The 22,124-nt window shown below is 36.8% G+C and overlaps 2 protein-coding genes across 3 annotated transcripts in view; one reads left to right on the top strand and one right to left on the bottom strand.

Annotated features, from left to right (window-relative positions):
* Window positions 1-22,124, top strand: part of SULT1B1 (sulfotransferase family 1B member 1) — an 83,050-nt gene that overhangs the window by 28,236 nt on the left and 32,690 nt on the right. The window lies entirely within an intron of this gene.
* Window positions 3,955-20,345, bottom strand: LOC113453619 (somatotropin-like). The gene is made up of 6 exons (XM_087915904.1): window positions 20,113-20,345; window positions 11,622-11,696; window positions 9,913-10,186; window positions 9,328-9,444; window positions 7,187-7,348; window positions 3,955-4,295 (listed from the first exon to the last, which is right to left on the bottom strand). The coding sequence occupies exons 1-6, from the start codon at window positions 20,343-20,345 to the stop codon at window positions 4,095-4,097; spliced, it is 1,062 nt and encodes a 353-aa protein (XP_087772030.1). The 3' UTR covers window positions 3,955-4,094.

Raw genomic sequence — 22,124 nt, 5'->3', positions numbered from 1 at the left:
TCTCTGGAATCAACAAATAACTAACACATATGAACCACTGCCATCCGGAAGATGAGATAGGAGAGCCAACCTGTGACGACCCAGACGAGGACAAGATGTTTGTGATGGTTGAAGAAGTCACGACGCCGTGGATAACATCAGCATGCACAGCATTCTTGCCTACACACCTGACAAAGACTGTTGTTGGGACTAAAACACTCCTTGTCTCTTAAAAAGGAAAAACAGAGGAGATGTGGGAACTATGATTCTTTGTTCTTTGTGTACGTGCTAGGACAACGGAGCCTTCTGGTGGTTGGCTGGAACACGGAGCAAGGAGCAAAGACAAATTGTTGCCATTTCTTAACCAGAACTGTAGCAAACTTAAACTCTGCAGCCTTGTATGCTTTATGCGAATGATCAGTGCATGTTGTGTGATGTAATGCGTTTGTGATAGGACGTTAACAAAATTGCTACGTTAACAAAGATTGCTTCTAATAAAAGAGGGTTTTGGAGTTCTCTCTGCGCTCTCATCCCAAGACAACTTTGCCAAGTGTCTTCTTTTCATGAGAGACCACCACAGTTGGCTTTAAGTCAGACCTTCAATTTTTTTTAATGTTGCTTAGTTTGAAATCTTAACCATATTTCTATATGTTATATTTGTTCTAAATCTTAAGATACTGCAGAAACTCAGTTTGGCTTGTTCAATAAATAATGGTTATATGGATTATAGCTTAGTATAATTTGTGATCTTCTTGTCAGTTTGAACAACATCAAATTGCAAATAAATAAAGGCTGAAATGTTTTCTTGTGAAGTATTTCTAAAAGTCTTGCTACAATAAGGAAGAGAAGCAAGAATGTGCAAAGCCAAGGCTAATTGTTCTCTTATTCACCATGCAAAATTGCATTGAAGCAGGATTTTTTTAAAACTTATTTTATACTCGTTTTCTCTAAAACCTTTTCATCTGTCCCAGATTATTCCTGACCCTTAACATAGCACTTTGAACCTCCAGATGAGTTTGACCAGAGTTTCCATTATTCCTGTTAGTTGTTTGACCAATTGGAGGACACAAGATGAATGGTGTGACTATTCTTCTCTTTATTGTGAACAAATTTATCTGCTCTATACTTTTTTTCTTCCCAATGCATTTAGTTTCATGCTTCCATGTAGTCTTTTTGCCTTTGTAGAAACTTTGCTTTTATTCACATCAAAATAGCAAAATGACTTTATCCCCTGGCTCCTCACTTTCTCTCATCTTTCCTGCATTACTGGAACTCCTGGCTCATTTTGCTGGCATATTTACATTGCTGATATTCATGCTCACGCCAATATTTTCCACTTGATTTTTCCCTTCATTGACTGTCCTGTTTCTGGGGCATATTATTGTTGATTGTTGCTGAGAACCAACTTTAGCCATAACTCAGGAGATTCTCTCATATCACCCCTAAATTAATTCTAAATTTTACTTTCAACCAGATTACAAACCGATTATAGTCGTTGATTACAAACACGCTAGCACTTTAGAAACAATAAGATAGTACTGTCAACTTTAGTTCAAAAATCCTGAATCAGGTCCCATTCAAATGAACATAAGTCCTTTTTTAATGCAATTGCAGTAATTGCATCTACTACAGTTTATAAACTATGACGGCTTATTAACATACTAAAATAATTACAGATGCTTTGTATGACATCTTAACCAGATTTTATCTGAAAGATAGAGAATTTGTGTTTCATAGTGTAGGAAGCCTTCCCCCCAAGAATGAAATATTTTGGGGGTTATTAAGAGGCAGAATATTATATTTTACCCCAAAGGAAAAATGGGGACACATGTTTTTATAGCTAGTTTTCCTTAATGTGCCTATTCACAAAAAAACCAACCCACATACATGTGTGTGTGACCCCCCGCATGTGCTCTGCCCCCTGCACATGCACAGCAGATACCCAAGATCCAGCTGGCTGGCAGGAGATGCGTGCGCTGTGATGTATTAACCATTAAGCAGACTAAGCACGTGCTTTGGGCCAAATTTGGCAAATGGATGTAACCCAGTATGGGACAGCACAAAGTTGAGAATATGGCTTCCTTTCTACAGTATGTACAAAGGAAGAGGGGCACCAATATTTGCCAGTGCTTAGGGCACCAGTGAGTCTTAATCTGCCACTGCGCACATATGCATACGCGATGGAGCTGGGGTGACGGCTTACTTGCCCACAGAGAGGGCTCTGTGTGCCACCACTGGCACGCATGCCATTGGTTCGCCATCATGGCACTAGGGGAAAAAGAGATCTTGTGCAATTTTAACATTGACAGAGAATAGCAGATTATTGACAAATAACCTATTTCCTTTTTGCTGATCTAAAAAGGTATCTTCTTCTCTCCTAAGCATATTATCCAGCCTGGAAATTGGTTCTCCTTGTTTTTAGAGTATTTGGGTGGTGAAGCTACCAAATGCAAGCTACCAATAGAAGATAGCACTTTTCCAAGAAAAGACTAATTGCCTATTTTTAATGATGATTGAAAAGACAGTATTATTTTTATATATTTCTAATAAATGACATTAATAGAAAATAGAAATATACTTGGCCTCATACATTTTTATCACAGGCAGCAAATATTTTCAATAAAATAGATAACAGCTTTCTATAATAAATACCCAATATTTTCCCTACCCCCAGTTCACTGCGAATTGAGGAAATGAGCTGCTAAAAATAATAGAAACTATTAAGCAGAATGGAAGGAGCATGAGATGCAAATACTGACAAATACTGCGATTGAAAAATATGGGTGCCCTTGAGATTAGGCCTGGTAAAGTCAATTGGGCTGAAATCCCTCCAGTGTTTTTTGACGTTGCTTCTTTTCCTTATTTTTCCCTCCTATATAAGATATAGTTATCCTCAAAAGTATGCCTTTGCCATGTCCCATATGTTTTGTACTGAAGTCTTTTCCTTTCTATTTTCTTAAAGAAGAATGACATTTCTCTTTCTGTTATTTGTATGAATACTTTATCTTTTAATGTAGATTGATTCAACAGCCATTTCACTTTTTTCTTATATCCTTTCCATTTAATCCTAACTTAGTTGTGGTCTGCCCATATAATTGGTTTTATTTCTATTTCCTGTACATTAGTACTTAGTTCTGATGACTTCCATGCCATATATATCGTTGGCCAGGATTGATGGCTATTTGAATAGTACGTATATTGGTTTTTCTCTTGATTTCTTTCTCTCCATGTATCTTCAATACTCATTTCCTCATATTATGGAGAATATACTATAGCAGGGCTATCAAACTCTCAGCCTGCAGGCCAGATACCTCACATGCTGGCTACATCCATACCCGGTTTAGAGAAGAGGAAAAAATCACATGACACTGCCGTGACAACATGGGTTTGACACCCCTGTATTGTGAACATAGACCTGTGGTGGCACAGTGGTTAGAATGAAGTACTGCAGCCTGACTCTGCCTACTGCCAGGAGTTCAGTCCTGATCGGCTCAATGTTGACTCAGTCTTCCATCCTTCTGAGGATAGTAAAATGAGAACCCAGATTGTTGGGGGGAAATATGCTCACTCTGGAAACCACTTACAGAGAATACTATGAAGTGGTAGGTCAAAGTGCTATTGCTATTACGAAAAAAAAATTAAACCATGTTCATAAGATTATTTGAACGAGAATCTTTTAAGGGCTTCTTCATGTAGTTATTTTTATTTGCTTGCCTTAATTTTATAGGAATTAAAGAGAAGGAAAATTACTTTTATAAACAGGTTTAGAGATATATTGTTTTGAACAGAATAGCTGTTTTGACAGTAAGTTTGTGATCCTGTGTAAAATGAGGTCAATGCCTTTAAGGTTGTATTTTTTATCATTTAAGAGACAGATCTAATTGCATCAATCAGCTTATGGCAGTAATTTTTCAGCAGCAATATAGCATTTATTTTTGCACAGATACAGAGGAGTGATGAGGGACTTCACAAACAGCAGGGCTTTGAAATGTAATAGGTTGGTCTTTACTTGACCCAGGCATGTAGGCAGTTGGTGTAGCAATACAGCATTCTCTTTCCCTGGTTCTAGGAAACTGAATAGGAAAAGTGAAATGGAGAGGCGGGTCTTTTCTGCTTTAGGGGACGCAGCTGATTTCTCTAAAACGACGGCATTTCATCACTCGCAGGAAGGTCTCCACTTTGTGCAGGTCTTTCTTGAAGCAGGACAAGAGATTGTAGTTTTTCAGCAAAGCGACTTCACTTTGGAGATTGAAGTCAAATTTTTCATAGGTGGGTCTAAGCAACTGAAGGTCGCGGGAAGTACCATCCTCCACCTCCTGGAAATAGATGTTGTAAGTGGAAAGAGTAAAACAAAAACATTAAGAATCTCATTCTGCTTCATTCATATATATATATATGAATATATATACCCATATATATATGGATCTTTGGTTATTTGGGTTTTCTCCTAAGTAAAATTGGAAGTGTCTTGGCGACGTTTCGTTTTGCAGCTGCTTCTTCCCCTTGACTGCTAGTGCTTAAGAAAGAAGCAGCTGTAAGCTCACATTACTCCGAGAAGCACAAAGCCGAAGCCACAAGCCTGAAGATGATGAATCAGACTTCGTCGAAACGTCACCAAGACACTTCCAATTTTATGCAGGAGAAAACCCGAATAACCAAAGATCCACATACAAATAGCCACGAAAACCTCAGAAAACAAATATATATATATATATATATATATATATATATATATATATATATATATATATATATATATATATATATACACACACACACACACACACACACACACACACACATATATGTGTGTGTGTGTATATCACATACACATACAAACACAAATTTTATCAAACATAATTTATAATAATAATTTATAATAATATAATTTATAATATCTTCAGTACTTAAGGATTGAGACATACTGTGTTTTTATGATTGATATTGTGGACTTTCTGTTTTATGAACATAAAAGGAACAGTGAGCTTGTAGTTGCATCGTATTGACCCTCTGTACTGTGTTCCACCATGGTCCATGGGTGGGTGTACAACTATGGGTGGGTGAGAGATCCCCACTTTTCCCAACCTTGGGAAAGCATCTGGATGTAGTCTAAACTCCATATTGTTCAGCAACTTTTGAGTTCTAGAGTAGGAGACTAAGGGCTGTTCCAATTCCAAATTACTGGGAGAGTTAAATGTATCTGGAAGTCATTAAATTGAATAACAGTACAATAACTACAATAATGAGTACAGCAGTACAATAACAGTACAGTAACGAAGGGTTAATCTCATTCTGCAGATTCCATGATTGTTGAACACAGGTCCTTGTGAATTCATTTTGGGGTTTATTTCTCTTTTGATCTTAAAAAGTACCTTAAATCCATATATTTTCTAGTTATAATCTCAAAATCAGGTTATTTTCTTTATCCTTTATCAATAGCCCCATTCATGTTACAGTTTGATACAGGTAGTCTTCAACTTCTGGCTGTAACTGAGCCCAGAATTTTAATTGTAAGTCATGCTGGCTATTAAGTAGATCATCAGGTGACCAACCTGATTTTACTTTTTTTGTGGTAGTTAAGTACATACAAAAAGCAAGCCCATTGCCCAAGCAAGCTGCGCCCCCAAAAGCAGTGGGTGGGGAGTTTTTTTGCTGGAAACTTCCAATGCCAATTTCCAGCAAGAAATTTCCAGCGTGTGGAAGGCTGTAAATGAGGACCGTTTGCCAAGAGCCCAAAATGCGGTCATGTGACCAAGGAGGGAGCAGCCATTGGAACTTTGAATCAAGAATCATTTGGGGGATCCGTTGCAACCTCAAATGATCACTAAGCGGCTACCTATATTTCTCTACATTTCTATATTTTTCTATTTTTAAAAAACATTTTTATTAAGTTGTAGAGTATTATAAAATACAAAAGTAACTAGAAGAGCAGTGAGGGGGAGGGCAAAGGAGGAAGAGAAGTGAGGAAAGATAGGGGAAAAATAAAGAAAACGAAGCATTGATTTCGGTCTCCCTCTGTTACAATAAAATAAATGTTAATTTCTAGTGTTAATAAATAGCAAGGGTTTTTCATGGGAAGATAATAATTCTGAGGCCTGGGGTTGTATAGAGGTATATGGAGTAATTTTTATTGAATTATAATAAAATGGATTACTGGGGGATAATAAAGGAACATGAAGAAATAATTTTGATGCTTAAAAACATACAAGAAACTATAAAGAACAATAAGGAAACAAGGGGATTGCCTAAAGATAAAAGAAATGAGTGTAGAAACCTTTCAACAACTGGGGAAACAAGATGAACAAGACACTCAGAAAATAGATGAGGAATTTGAAGAAGCAATGGGAGAGAAAGATCAAAATGAGATGCAAGAAGACAAAGATAATAAAGAGAAAGGATGGATAAGTAGGAATCAAATAAAAATATCTTCAAAAAAAGAGAAAAGTTTAGAGGGATAAAACAAAAATATCTTCAAAGGATGCAGCAGAAAGAGACAAAGGGCAAACTGAAAGGAATACCCAGTGGGTATAAAAACTTTTTTTTTAAAGTTATAAGATTCCAGAGAGAGAAAGAAAAAGATGATTAAAAAGTTAACAGATGGTGGAAGCGATAAAATATAGTAATAAAATTGAAAAATAGAAAATATAAATAGGGAAAATAGTAGCATATATACTAATAGATAATAGAATTTATTATGTTTTAAAGTAAGCTAAGAGCAGAAGGTGGAAGTCTAGGATTAGGTAATTTAATTGTATTATTAACAGTGTGTTAAAATATATTAAAATTTAAAAATTTAAGAATTAGAAATTTGGGGTGTTGAGATATAAACCTGGAATTGACTAAATTTTGTTAATATTTGGTCTGATCAGCAGTTCTAGATATTTGGGATATTGAAATTATGGTGGAATCATAAGTAATTTTTTAAATATTAAATAGAAGTGACTTAATAGAGGACAATAAATATATGGTGAAAATAAATGTTATTTATGCTTAAATGAATTAATGAAAAAATGAGAAAGAGCTATAAAGACAGAATAATATTGTTGAAATTGGAAGATTAGGATTATATAGATTTATTTGTATTATCATTGTTAGCATTGTTTAAAAAGGACATTGACCCAATCAATGCACTGTCCACAAAATATGTGTGAAAGGAAAACTGTAAATAAAACATGAATTATCAAAAAAAGAAGAAGGGATTGCTTACCCTCATAAGAACTTGGATACCTTGCTCCAAATCTTGGAGTTTTTCATAGACTCTGTCTGAGGTCCCAAACACAAGACTGTTCGTAAACATCCTGCTTAGAAACCGTATAGGATTTAGCCAGGACTGAATGAGAATCAGCGAAAACCTCAGCAGTTCCGTATCCTAGAAAAATAGATACCCTTAAAAAATGCAATTTAAAGACTTCTGTTTTTCTATCCTAACTCCTAGAGCCCGAAGAAGAAGAAGAGCAAGGATAATAGCATTCAGTTGTCTGTTTTAAGATAAATGGCAATAGAAGTACAACAGGCAAGAAAAATTCCAACCAGGGCAAACTGCCTATTTCCTGATCAGTTCCTTAAGCCTGCTTTAAACCTATTTTTTTACTAACCCACAGTGACACACTTTTCATTATTGGAAGGGACATGTATGGACAGTAATTGATAAAAATGCTTCCTGGTTTGCTTTTAAATGTTTATCGAATATATCTCTTTTGCTCCAATGAAAACATGACATGTAAAACTAATCCATTTCTGGCTCCCAGAGAACCTCCTCAGCCTGGGAAGATGTTTTTGGCCTCCTGGAGAGTTAAGAAAAGCCACAGGAGCCCGAGAAGGGCAAAAATGCAACCCCCCCATTACAATGCAGGAGGCCAATTAGGCGAGGTGTGGAATTCTACCAGTTTGCACCTATTCGCTAGAACAGGTTGTTAACATTCTAAGCAGTTCAGAGAACCGGTTGTTAGAAGAAATCACTGGCCTAATCCTGTAAGGAAGACAGGAAGGAAACATTCTGGTGTTGCTTACAGAAACTGCCTCTCGGTTAACTCTTATTACATTCTTGGAAGGACTAGACTTCCTGTCTCAGGAAGGTCTCTGGAGTTTTTTTCCTCTCCTTTGCTGGTACTTTGTTTGTGTGGAGTGACCATTTAAAGTTACAATGGCACTGAAAAAAGTGACATGACCATTTTTCACACTTACGACTGTTGCAACATCCCCACAGTCATGAGAGGCCAGGCGAGATGTGTGCCTCGATGTGAGTGATATTGAGTTAGTCACACCCAGCCAATAACGTGACCACCAAGCCACGTCCACCCAGTCACATGACCACCAAGCCACACCCACCACCAAAACCATGCTCACAGAACTAGTTGTTAAAATTTTTGAATCCCACCCCTGAATTAGGCCCCACCCACCACCCAGCAACTGGGCAGAGAACCCTTTTCTAAAATGTTTGAAGCCCACCCCTCGTTGGTCCCATCACTCCATTGTAATGCTACATATAATACTGCTGGGTAAGCAGCTTTGGCATCATCATGCAATTGTGATAGACCACTGCCAAGCAGTGCTGTATCAAATTCTTTAAGGGGGAACAAAAGCAGCAGAGGAATTGGATTGGACTAGAAAGAAGCTCATGCCTGCATCATCTAGGACCAGTCAATAAGCGTTTTTTCAATCTCACCTACTGTTGATCACCTGACTTTACCTCTGTAAATGGGTGGTGAAACATAACAGATGTTAAACATCTTATAGCTATTCCATGTTTTTGGGTTAAACAGGAACCACAAATGCCAAAATAGCTAAGGGTAGACATGCTATATCTGGGTATTTCTGTTCAGAATCTCTATCTCAGAGAGATGTGGAAAACTAACTTGTGCAGCCTGGGAAGTATGCCTAGATAAAAGACAGCTTAGGCATGGATTGTGGTCAAGATAAAGATAATATCATAGGGAAACATCAGAGGAAAAAATACAGTATATTGCCAGGGCATATTTGTACCATGGTTAAATGCAAAAGATTAACAGTCTACCTGAATCTTGGCCAAAGCTATTTGAAATTTGCAAATGTGATAAAGTATAGAGTTTCTAATGTTCTGTCCTCTAGGGATTAGATCCCCCAACATAGAAACAAGGACCTGGCAGCACTTCAGATGGTTGAGTATGGTTTCTAGTCCCCTTCACTTTTACCAGGGTGTCTGACTAACTAGCTGTCTGACTCTCCTCTGATGTTTAGAATACATTTATTGCTCTTTGTTAATACTTCTTGGGAATTTTGTAAAAGTGGGAAGAGAGGCAACACAAGTTATATATTTGGGGCACCACAATAATTCTTCCATGGAATAAAAAATGATAGGAGTTGGCTTACTGTTTTTTGTTGGGTTTCCTCTTTCCTCGTGGGTGAAGGGATAGTGTCTGAGTAACAATATACAGTCTGAGAATTCTTGATGGAGTATCGCTGTTCTTCTGGGATATAGGATCGCTCCTTTATAAGTCCCATAAAATGCCACCATTTACAAAGAAGTAGAAAAGGTGAGAGTGTGCCGAGTTTTGAATAACATTATCTAAAAATTACTAATTGAGCAAAGACATTAAGATCAGAAGCAATGCAATACTAATATTAGCTAAGAGAATAAGCAAATAGTAAATATTTCAAAAGAGAGCCTTATCTAAAGATTGTTTGGTTTGTGGCAACTCTAAGTTGATCCAGTAATGGAAGATTTGAGAACATATAAAACATGTGGCGGGGGGAGCACTTTCCCATATCATTTTAAAAAATAAATTGCTACATGTCATATTCTTTTTTTACGCTTTAATATATCCCGTGACCCTAGAGAATTCCCCATGTTACTTTTAAACGAACCTATTCTGCTTCCAAGCTGCTGAACACTCTAGCAGGAATGATGATGCAACCTAAAAGTTTAGCTGACCTAAAACATGGACCACTACTCACAAATTCCTTGTAGGTATTCGTTGCAAGCTGATGGAGATGCTGTGCTCTTAGCACAGCATTGGTAAACAGACTGGAGAGTGGTATTGTGGGGAAGGCTCCTCCGTCTGTCCATTGCAGAGCCAAGATAAACAAGCCAACGGTAAGCAAAGAGGAAGGACTACTGGTCCCTGCGGAGGAAGATGAAGAAGGTTGGCTTCTTAAATAAAAGATGACATATTGGTAGATCTTCCACTTTAATGCATAATGAAGCACTAACTGCAAGTTCTTTTCATGACTGCAAACGTAACACACGCAAAAGATGCACATGCACAAAGGTTCCATCTCTGCTGATGCTTCAGCTGAGCAGAGCACCAGTTGAGTTTCTGGGTGGCAGAAGCAAATAGGAACCCATGTAAAACAGAAACACTGCCATACACAATCATGCAGGATGCCTTATTTGAGCATGCACTCCCTCTTCTTCTTCAAACCGGCCATCACAAGGCTTCTAGATGAGTTAATAAATAGGAAACTTTACAAGTTGCTGTTGCAGCAGTTTCACACATACATACAGTTCTTGTTTTCTCCATTTTTTAGTTGAGCATTTTTTCAGATACCTGTTTGCGTCGAGTATACCATAATTAGTAGCATTCTCTCTTTGTTTTTTGTTTCTCCCATGGGAGAATTGGGTCTCACTGTTGCTTCTGTTTTATACTCACCAGTATAAAAATTTAAAATTTCAATAAAGAAAATAAAAATCATACCCCCTTCTATCTCCCAAATTTAATAATAACCATGACTTCTTTCTATATTTTGCTTAATGGATATATATTGTATGGAAAATTAGTACACAAGCTTTTTTTCTGTATAAAGGCTGGATCCACTGAATGGATGTCTTTTTGCTATTTCCAGCTCTCCCATCCGTTAAAAAGTAATAACTTCCCTATTGATATTCAGAAGCTTACCTGAAGCCATGTTGTATTAGCAGATCACACAGGTGTTCTCCACTTTTCTTGTTGAAGCTGCCCCTGCCATTCTGAGCTGTTTTTATACACAAATATAATAATACATATATACACAATCATTGTTTATTCATCTCTGCAAGCTCATCAACGTGCACAGATGCATATATGGAGGGATAAGCCATGTGAATGGGTAAAACAGGAATGCTGAAACCTGGATTGTAGCACTCGGAGGGATCTGAAGGGGAAATTGTGTCAGCTGTGGCCCTTGGGTCTTTATGGCAGCACCATCAAAGGATTGCAATCATGGATGGCTTCTTAATAATCAATTAAAACTATCACAATATATAATATGTCATATTTGAGCAATAAAATAATCTGGCAACCTAAATCCTCCCCTCAAAAGGTGCCAATTAGAAATATTTGATGTTGAAATTAAGCCCAAGAGTGCAGCTGTCATATTCTATGGAAAAAAAGAATTTTAGAGGTATCATAGCAGCAGAGGTCATGTCTCTTGCTTTCAACCATGTGATTTCACTTGCTGAGCTAGGAACACAGTCTCAGGAGCTAATCCTCATGAAGTCCTTCCCAAAACTGTTTTTTTTTGTTTGGGGGTGGTGTTGATGGATCCTTTGAATTGAATTGTGTTCAGAAACTAACAGCAACTGCAGCAAGAATTGGCATGATAATTTTTGTAGAACCATCCCAGCAAAGGCCTGCATTAGAATTTGATTCTGTCTGACTCTCCTCCGATATTTAGAATACACTTACTGCTCTTTGTTGAACATTTCTTGGTTCTCTTCAGTCCCGGCCCAAGACATTTCATAACTAAAGCAGATTTCAAAACTGCAAAAAAGAACAGATGACACAATTAGGCACCAATTTCACCCTCAACTGTCTCCTTGTCATATTACTGCCTCAAGCAGATTGCTTTTAAGAAGGAGGCTTTTAAGAAGAGACTGGACAGCTACTTGTTTGAAGTGGTGTAGGATCTCCAGCTCGAGAATGGACTAGAACAGGGGTTGGACTAGAACAGGGGTCATCAACCTTTTGGACCTCAGGGACCACCAAACACATAATTCTAAATCCCACGGACCACTAATATGAATTTTGAGTGACGGTGGCTTGCTGATGTAAGTCGGTCTCATATTCCAGAGCTGCAGTAGTCACAGGACTGGCCCTTTGGTCATCCTGGAGTAGCTGCTCCTCCACCCAAGTGCACCGGCCTGCCATGGACTGGAGGAGCTGCTTCAGGATGACCAAAGGACCAGTCTTGTGACTACTGCAGCTCTGGAATATGGGACCGATTTTCCCACCAACATCAGCAAGACACCCAGCGGCAGATTTCCCTTCCCCACCATTGGTCTTACCTTCTAGTTCCAACTCGTGTGGCTCTACTCAAGGTATGGTTTGCTCTTGGTCAAAAGGTGGGGGCCAGTGGGTGGACAGGCCATGTGGGCAGAGCAGCCTTTTGTTCCTGTGTATCCTGGATTAATTGCTTTGGAGGGATATTTCTCAGTGGACCACCAAACTTTTCTCACAGACCATCAGTGGCCCACTGGCTGGCGACCACTGGACTAGAAGACTTCCAAGGTCCCTTCCAACTCTATTAGTCTATGTTCTATGCTTTACACTGTTAATGTGTCTGCTTTTCTGCTGAACACATTTTTCTCAGCCAAATGTGTTTGTTTAATACTGTATGTGGGGGAAGTATAGATTTATTGGTTCAATTATTCGCCCACCATTCGTTCAGGAGGTCTAGGTGGAAGAAATAGCTCCCTCTACTGTTTTTCCCATATGCAAACCCTTTTCTACCCAGCAGTCTCCCTGCCTGAATTTATGGAGATGCTCTTGGACATTCAAGCAGTGCGATGGAGCCTTAGGCTGCTGGTCTGGAGTGAGAGTGACATATCAGCAAAAGCTCCACAGCTAAACCTTGGCATTTCCATTTCAGAGGATCAACTTTCACTTCCTTCAATAACATGAAATGCTTAGATTGCTAGAAACATGTGGCCGCTGGCCAAGCAGGCCTTTTGTGCGGCTTGCTGACTGGAGAGCCACACCCACTTCCCAAATCCTACTTTAAGAATGAGTAACTATTTCTGCCTCGGGATGCTATGCTTTACCTTTATCTTCTACCTGGAACCCCAGGAATCATGGCACCATTGGACTGATTGTAGCTAGCAGGTCAGGTTTCTTTGAGGGCACTTAAAGGATGACACACGGACCTTCTTCCAAACTGGTAAAAGTAAACTTGTTTTGTGTTGATTGTGGTTGTGGTTATGAAATTGTTAATTAAAAATGCAGAATGGGTGGCATGCCTGTTGGCTTTCTACCTCCCTCTCACAAATCTTTAAAAGGTCTACCAATTTTGGTTTGCCACCTTTGGGAAGGGATTTGGACTGGGAAAATGGTTCTTGAAATTGGGGGGAGGGGCACAAATTTCCCGACTCTGATGTAGCTAATCAACCAGGATGCTGGGGAAGAGACAAGCAGCAACACCAGGACTGGTGTTTTCATAAAGAGTCAGGTTGGGGAACTTTAATTTTGTACCCCCAGTACTTTGGGGTACATTGTAGTTTGGATACTGTATAATTTTATTCTTTTATGCTGCCTTCTATATGTTTTCTAGCTCCTCCCAGTTGCCTACATGGCCTTCATCAAGAAGACACTTTAAAAGTCAGGTGAACACTGACAGAGTTCCACATCCTGAGGATTTGAACATGCATCACAGGAAAAAATGTACTTTCAAAATGTTTGTGCAGTGGAAAGAACAAGTATGCATATATTCTGTGTTCTGGTTTATGTTAAGTGGATGAAAAGGCCACATTTCTTATTGTGCTGCTTTTTTATACTAATTTCAATGAATGCTAAAACTAAAGGCTTGTTAGCTTCACACCCTGTGTAAAAACATTTTAAAAAGAATAATTGTGCAATGTAAAGGCATTATTTAAAGATTTAAAACACTTTGCAAAATGTTCTTTAAAGCAGGTATATCAGAAAAGCGAAAATTTCATGAAAATTATTTCTTCACAATATTTTTATGCCGCCTATAATGCTATAATATCTCCCCAGAACCCAACATTCAAACAATTTCATCTAGTGGGATCCAAGAGAAGTGCTTCTCTATTCCCATGCCTGCCTTTTGGAACAGTTTGAAATGTGGATGGCCCTGGTTCTGATTCAGGAGCTTTTAAAACTCAATTTTCCCTAAGTCTGGAGATTTTGTGCCCATCTGCATTGTTTTTGATTGGATGAAGTTGGCCAGGATATGCTTCATTACTTTTAATAAAGGTTTTGTCATTGTCAGATGCAAAGTATCTGGAGCATACATTAAGTTGCAGTTCAGAAGGTTTATTGTTTATCGTTATATGCAAGAATCTAGTCAACTAAAAGTTCAACTCTACATTGACACCAAATAAGGGTCAGCGGAATTCAGGAGGGGTTGGATTTAATCTCCCGATTATTTATAGGAACGTAACGACTCTAGGCTGATGTTTAGTTCTGCCCCCCTAACTCTGGCTGCGTCTTCTCTTGCAGTCATTATATGTGATTTCCTAAAATCACTTCCTCATTGGGAAGCTATATAAAACATTTGAATACATGGAGTGTACAACTTTAAAATAACTTTTGCATAGTGTAAAAGTTGTTAATGATTGTCATTGTGGAAGAAAAGACTCAGTTCTTATCCACTCCTTTAAAATCCATTTTGGATTCTAAACAATGGTAACAACCACTTGTATAATGTGTCATTAGGCATTATTATTGAATTATTATTATTGCATTATTATTATAATTATTGCATCTTTGTATACTTGAACTTAAACTTTTAGGCTTTCACCCATTGAGGACTAAAAACTTTGTTTTCTTTTGAAAACCAAAACGAAAAACACTTTATGTTCAAAATGTGGAGGATCTAATTATTGAGAGCAAAGTTCTGTTATTTAGGTCACAACGCTGTATATTAATCTTTACATAGCAAGTGTATTGTCGGCTCATCAGTCGCAGAGTTGGTAACACGCCCACAGGGGTTTATGCAAGCCAGCCAGGGATCTTCCTATCTGTAACATTTTGTCACTCCATTAATAAACACAGATTTAGGAGGTGAGTTGTGTGCCTTTTCTCAGAAACCCCCCATATGGTCATGATGATAACATCATATAAAGGTCATCTCCTAGGAAAGCCATTGTGGGAGGGAAAGTTGCCTCCCATCCATCTTTACTGTCTAATAACTCATGAGGCAGAAACACCTGGGACTGTTTTTTTCTTCATTTGTATCAGAGTTGTCTTTAGGTAATGACCATATTTTGAATACTTTATAAAATTCTGGTCACTCGCACCTCATGAGGTTGCATCATTGCTGGAGACAACACAAAAAGACAAAATGGAACACACTTTCTTTGAAGAAATGTGCTCTAGCTTGGCAGCCTTCAGTGTATTGAACTATGTGACTTGCTCATTGGGATGCTGGGAGTTGTAATTAACCAAAGAGAGAACTAGGGTGTGGAAGACAGTGTGGCTTAGGAAATGATCAGTGACAGAAAAGGCATCTGTTAGACAGCATCAAATAGATAGGGAAAATGCTTCAGAGGTCTTCATTAGCACTTAGCATTTGGTCAGCAAACTGCCTAGATATTGTGATAAGTTGCAACTACCAAATCAAATAAATTCTTTTTTAAAATATTTTTAAATAAACTTTATTAAACATTAAAATATATATATACATAGTACAAAACATTTTGTAAAATACAAAACTAAAAAGATATACATAACCAATAAACATAAAAACATAAGCATTTCCAATTGCTTAGACGGTGTGTTCTTATCAAACAATTTTCCAATACTTATTTTCTATATCTGGTAAATACTCCTATCATAACCTCTATATTTTCCCTTCCCTATCTGTTTACTCGCTGGTTTCTATCCTTTATCTAATTATACCAGTTTTTTCAAACTGTATAATATTTTGAGTTTTCCTTATTTTTTAACTTTTGGGTGAGTTTATCCATTTCTGTGTAGTTGTAGATCTTCTGGATTATCAAGTTATCTGTTGGCATCTGATCTCCCTTCTAGCATTGAGCTAATGCTATCCTTGCTGCCGTGATTATATGTAGAATTAAATATTTTATTTCTTTTGCGTTTTCACCTTTTATTATTTCCAACAAAATAAATTCAGCCTTAAGTTCTAATTGAATGTTTGTTATTTCTCTTATCCATATTCGTATTTTTTCCCAATACTTTTTATTCTTCAGGCAAAGCCACCAAGCATGGAAGAAGATACCCCTTGTTTGCTTACATTTCCAACAGAGTGGGCTTAGATTGGATACATATTGGCCAATCTTGAAGGTGCTAGATATCACCGATAGCACATTTTATATTGGTTCTCTTTATAGACCACCAATTTCATTAATTTGTAGTTTTGCTTCCAAATTCTTTCCCAGTCTTCCAAATTGATATTATGTCCTATGTTCCTTGCCCATGCTATCATTGAGTCCTTGACTATTTCCTCTGCCAATTCAAATTCTAACAAGTAGTTGTACATTTTTGAAATTGCTTTTTCATCTGTTCCCTCTAAAAGTTTGTCTAATTGATTCAGCTTTATATCTCTTCCATGTTCCTCTACATCTTTTTTATACCTTGTTTTAAGCTGTAAATATGGCCACCAATCCACCTTTACCCCTTGGTCTCTGAGTTCTTGGCTTGTTTTTAACATTCCTTTGGAATCTAAAACAGCATAATATTTAGTCTTACTTCCCATTTCTAGTGCATTGGGGTGTGTCAATGCCTCCATGACAGATATCCACCCTGGAATTTTCATAATGTCTGTGCTTAATTTCATGCCAGATTCTCCTTAATGAGTTTCATATCACATGTCTATTAAAATGAATATTTCCTGGGTTCCACATGAAGCATGTCACCCCGCCTGCAGATCATGCCCTTCTTCTTTTCACCAGGTTAACCCAATCTTTAACCCACATTAAGGCTGCTGCTTGATAATGTATTTCCCATGCAGGGAGTCCAAATCCAACTCTGCATCTATTATCTTGTAATGCGCTCAAACTTATCCTCGCTCTTTTTCTTGCCCACACAAATTTCATAGTCGTTTTGTTTAATTCACTAAAAAAAATGTATCCAATTTTACAGGAATCGAAAGAGAAATAATAATCTTGGTAAGATGTTCATTTTAATAGTCGTAATTTTCCCTAACATCAATAACTGTATATTCCCCCATTTTTCTAAATCTTTTTTTATTTCTTGTACTAACTTTACATAATTATCCTCTTTTATCATTTAAGCATCTTGCTATAAGCCAAATTCCCATGTACTTGATTTGTTTAACAATTTGTAAGCCCATTACTTCCACTAATTTCTTTTTTTTGACTATCTGTTTAATTTTTTGTTATTATTTTAGTTTTATCTTTATTAATTGTTAGGCTGGTCACTTCCCCATATTTCTCTATTTCTTTAATTAAATTTGGTCCTGATTCTATTGGTTCTTCTACAAAGAATACAAGGTAATCTGCAAAGGCTTGAACCTTGTATTCTTCTTGCTTAATTTTTAATCCTTTTATCTCCCGATTCGATCTAATTCTTCTTAACAGAATTTCTAATGTCATGATAAAGAGCAAAGATCAAACTGGACATCCCTGTCGGACTCCTTTTCCTATCTCAAATGAATTTGTAATTTCTCCGTTAATTATTATATGGGCATTCTGATTTGAATATATTGACCCTATCGTTTTTTCAAATCTATCCCCAAATTTCATCTTTACCTGCTGAATCATAAATTGCCAGTTTACTTTGTCAAAAGCTTTTTGGGCATCCAGAAAAACCAAAGCAATTTGTTTTTCTGGGTGCGCTTCATAATACTCCAATATGCCTATTACCATCCTTGTATTATTTTTAATTTGTCTTGCTGGTAGGAAACCGTTTTGGTCTGGGTGTATTCATTATTTTTTTCATTCTTTCAACCATTATGCTCATAAATATTTTATAATTAGCGTTCAATAAAGAGATTGGTCTATAATTCTTTATCTATGTAGCATCTGCACTCTCCTTTGGTATTAGTGCAATATGCACTTCCCTCCATGCTAATACTTCATTATAAATTTCTAAAAGTATTTGATCATATATTTCTCCAAAGTTTTTATACACTTCTCCTGGTAAGCCATCTGTTCTAGGAGTTTTTTTTTTTTTGTTTTTGAATTGCCTCTTTTAATTCCTCTTTAGTAATCTCTCCATTTAATCTTTCCCTCTCTTCTTCTGTTAGAACTGAAATATTTTCTTCCTCTAATTAATATTTTATTTTCTCCTCCCTAATTTCCTCTTGCCTGTAAAACATTCCAGTATCATTTCTTTTTTCTTTTCCATAGTATTTTGTACCTTTCCCTCCTTGTCTTGTAATTGCTGAATCCATCTTTTTTTTTTCTTTTTCCTTCCTTAACCTATAGCCAGCCACCTTCCCTGCTTATTTGCCTTTTCAAAATAGTTTCAGAGCCCTTAAATTTTTTTTCCTGTTCTAAAATATTCAGTCTGTGTTTAGCTAATCTACATTTACCTATGAGCTGATCATTTCCTGGTGTTACTTGTGCTTGTATTTCCAAATTTCTAATCTCCTTCTGTAGTTCATTGTATTCTTTTTCTTTCTCCTTTTTCCTTTTAGCATTATATGTTATCATTAATCCTCTTAGATAGGCTTTCGTTGTATCCCACAAATTCTGTAAGGATGTATATTCTTTTGTATTTACTTCGAAAAATATTTCTAATTCCTTTTTTACCTTCTCTAAATATTCTTTTTTTCTCAGAATTTGTGGATCCAATGTCCATCTCGCTCTTTGTTTTTGTTGACCTTTCCATATTACTATTAATGGGTTATAATTTGTCCATACATTTGGTGCTATTTCTACTGATTCTATGTTGCTCATTAAGGTTATACTTGTCCAAGCCATATCAATTCTTGATCACAATTTATGGGGAATAGAATCAAAGGTGAACCGATTTTCTTTTGGGTTGTGTGCTCTCCAAATATCTATTAAATTTTGTTCTTCTGCCATATTAAAAAATGCTTTTGGAAGGGTGTTTTTTCTTCTTCTTTGTTCTATAAGTACTTTGATAATCCCTTTTAATATTCATGACTGCATTGAAATCCCCAAACATACAAATATCCTCTATACCTAATTCTAGAATTTTTTCATGAAGCTTTTTATAGTAATTTTCTTATTGATTATTGAGTGCATATACTACCACTAACAATAAATTCCTCTGTTCTAAAAACACTTCTAACATTAATGTTCTATCTACAAGGTCTGCATATAACACTTCTGCTCTTAATTATTCTCTAACATAGATTACTATCCCTCTTTTTTTTTCTTCTGCTAGGGCTACATAAAGTTTTCCTAATTTTTTATATTGTAAGTATTTTTTATCCTGTGTTCTGATGTGTACCTCTTGGAGGCACACTATATCCATTTTTTGTTTTGCCAATCTCTTAAAAGTTTGATTCCATTTAATTGAGGAGTTAAGTCCATTTATATTTACAGATAGTATTTTCAATACTATCAGATGGTTGTTACAGATAGTTGTTTTCCATTCTTCTTTGCTATCACTCACTAATTCCTGTTATTCCTTGCCTCTGTTTGTGCCCTTGTTCTTAGTCTTGTCTCTTCCTGTGATTCCTCTTCTTCTTTCTTGTTCTCTTCTTGTTCTTTTTCTTTCTCTTCCAGTTGTTGATCTTCTTGACTGAGTGACTCCAATTCTTCTCTACTACTGCCCATTTCTTCTGTGCCTATCAGTTGGTTGTAGAGGTCTTGCACTTTCTCTAGGGTATGTATCTTGATTTTTTTCTTCTGCCATGACACCAACATTCCCTCCAGTGTTATCCATCTAAATAATATGTTGTTTTTATAAAGTTGGGCCACAAAGAAATGATTCTCGCCATTGTTCACGTACTCTTTTCAGGATTTGTTTCAATGTGATAATCTCCTTCCCTTTATAGGACATTGGTTCATCTCTAGTTATTTTATAAATTATGTCCCTCACTTTTTTTCACACGAAGCATACGTGGACTTCTTTTGGCAGTCTGTATCATCTAGCGTAGTTTGTGTATACTCGATAAACTTCATCCAACTCATTAATTATCTCTCCTTTATCTCTTTGGAGTGCCTCTGCAATTATTTCGGCCATTATTACTACCAAATCTTCCTCTTTTGTCTCCACTACATTCTGGAATCACAAGTAAAATGAGGCTCTGTCCATTTCCAACTGGATCATTGAGTCTTGCACTTCTTTATTCTGTTCTTTCATTCTCTGACCCACCAAGTCAAATTTTTGTTCTGTTTTTTCTGTTCTTTCCTCAATCATTTGTAAACTTTGATCATTTTTTTGTAATGCTTCCTGGATCAGACCCACTTTCTCATCTAATTTCTGGATATCATTCCTCACTTCTCTTTTCACTTCTTCCATTTCTATTTTCTTTTCTCCACGGTTTTTAGTCATGTTTTCCTGTAGCTTTATCATCATTTCTTGTATTGATATTAAAGTAGCCTGCACAGTCTGCATGTTCATCACTGGGTTTGATTTTTCTGTTGCAAACATTCCTTCTATTGATCTTTGTGTGGCCGGAGATGCTATCACTGCAGTTGTTGTTGAAGTGGTTTTCTTCCTGGCTTTCATTGGTGGTCGTGATGCTTATCATTTCTTGTAATATTCTATATTGTTCACCTAATATTCTCTCTATCGTCTCCCACATCACCATTCAATGTTCCCCTAATTTCTGTCTCTACCTTTATTCTACAGTGTAGTCTACAATCTTGTATCTCACACTATATTCTAGTTTTTCCAGAAATTTCAAACAGTAGTTGAACCATGCAGTTTTACAGGTCAATCCCAGTGTCAAGAACCACACTTGTATTAACAGTTAACAATTATAACAATTATATTAGTTCTAAATATGCTTATATATTTTATCTGTTAATTACTTAATATGTTGACCAGTTAAATATTTAATTCATTGATTACTTTGCAATTTAACTTACACAATCAATTTCCTAATTTATTCCACTCTAACTGCCAATATAATTATATAAAGTTGCGCCTTGGGTGCAATGCCAAAATAAGTGGAGCACCACTTGAACACCACTGGCATCGAGAAATCTGCCATTAGTCAATTGCAAAAGGCAGCTTTACTTGAAGCAACTTCCATCCTGCAATAATATCTGTAAAACCATCAAACATCCATATTGCCTATCCCAGGTCCTCAAAAAGACTTGAAAGGTAGACAAAAATGGCAAATCCAGTCTGACTATCTTGCTGACTGTGTGATTAATCATCATCATCATCATCCCAATAAGAGGATGGAGTAAAGAAGATAATGAGGATAAATAATAATACTACAGCTGTATTATATGGATAAATATACATAGGCCTTAGACAGGTCTGTGAGAATTAGGTGTTCAACAGACAGCTGTCATGAGGGAACAAAGGATCCCTTTGTCTACTGTTTTCACATGTAATGCCTGTAGTGCCATCTCAAGGGGAGGAATTATCCAGAATGCAAGGGGTCTGTTCTCCTGACCCATGTAATATACAAGTCTTGCTTGGAAGGTAGACTGTTCTTTCTGCAGTCTTAACTATCCATTGGAGTATGTTACCTGTCCTGTTTGGTTGCTGTACCAAACCAGATAGTTCTAGAAGTACAAATGACAGACTCAATAATTTCTCTGTAAAATGGTATCAACAGCTCCTGGGGCAGTGTGAACTTTCTGAGTTGACACAAGAAGAACATTTTTTGTTAATGATGGTTTTAATATTAAGCATCCATTTCAAGATCTGAGAGATTATAGAACCCAAATACATGAAGGATTCTATTGCTGATACTGTACTGTCACATATAGATGGTAGACTAGAAGGGCTCCTCCTAAAATCCACTGTCATCGCTACAAATTTAAGCATGTTCAGATTGTTCTGGCTGCATCACAAGGCCAATTATTCAATTGCCTGTCTTTATTCAGCTCTATCACCATCTCGAATGAGGCCAATGACTGACGTATTATGTGCAAACTTCAGTACTTTAACAGACGGTTTCCTTGAGATGCAGTCATTGGTATAGAGAACAGCAATGGAGACAGCACACAGCCCCGAGGGGACCCTGTGCTAATTCCCAGATATCAGGGGTAATTTTCTCTAGCTTCATCTGCTACTTCCTATCTGCCAAAAAGTTGATAATCCACCTACAAATATGAATCATTTTTAGTATAGTTAATACAGATAAATATA

The sequence above is a fragment of the Pseudonaja textilis genome, chromosome Z (assembly GCF_049901715.1).
Source record: "Pseudonaja textilis isolate UNSWEBS1 chromosome Z, rPseTex1.2, whole genome shotgun sequence".
Taxonomy (NCBI): domain Eukaryota; kingdom Metazoa; phylum Chordata; class Lepidosauria; order Squamata; family Elapidae; genus Pseudonaja; species Pseudonaja textilis.
This window is presented reverse-complemented; position numbering and strand designations above follow the sequence as displayed.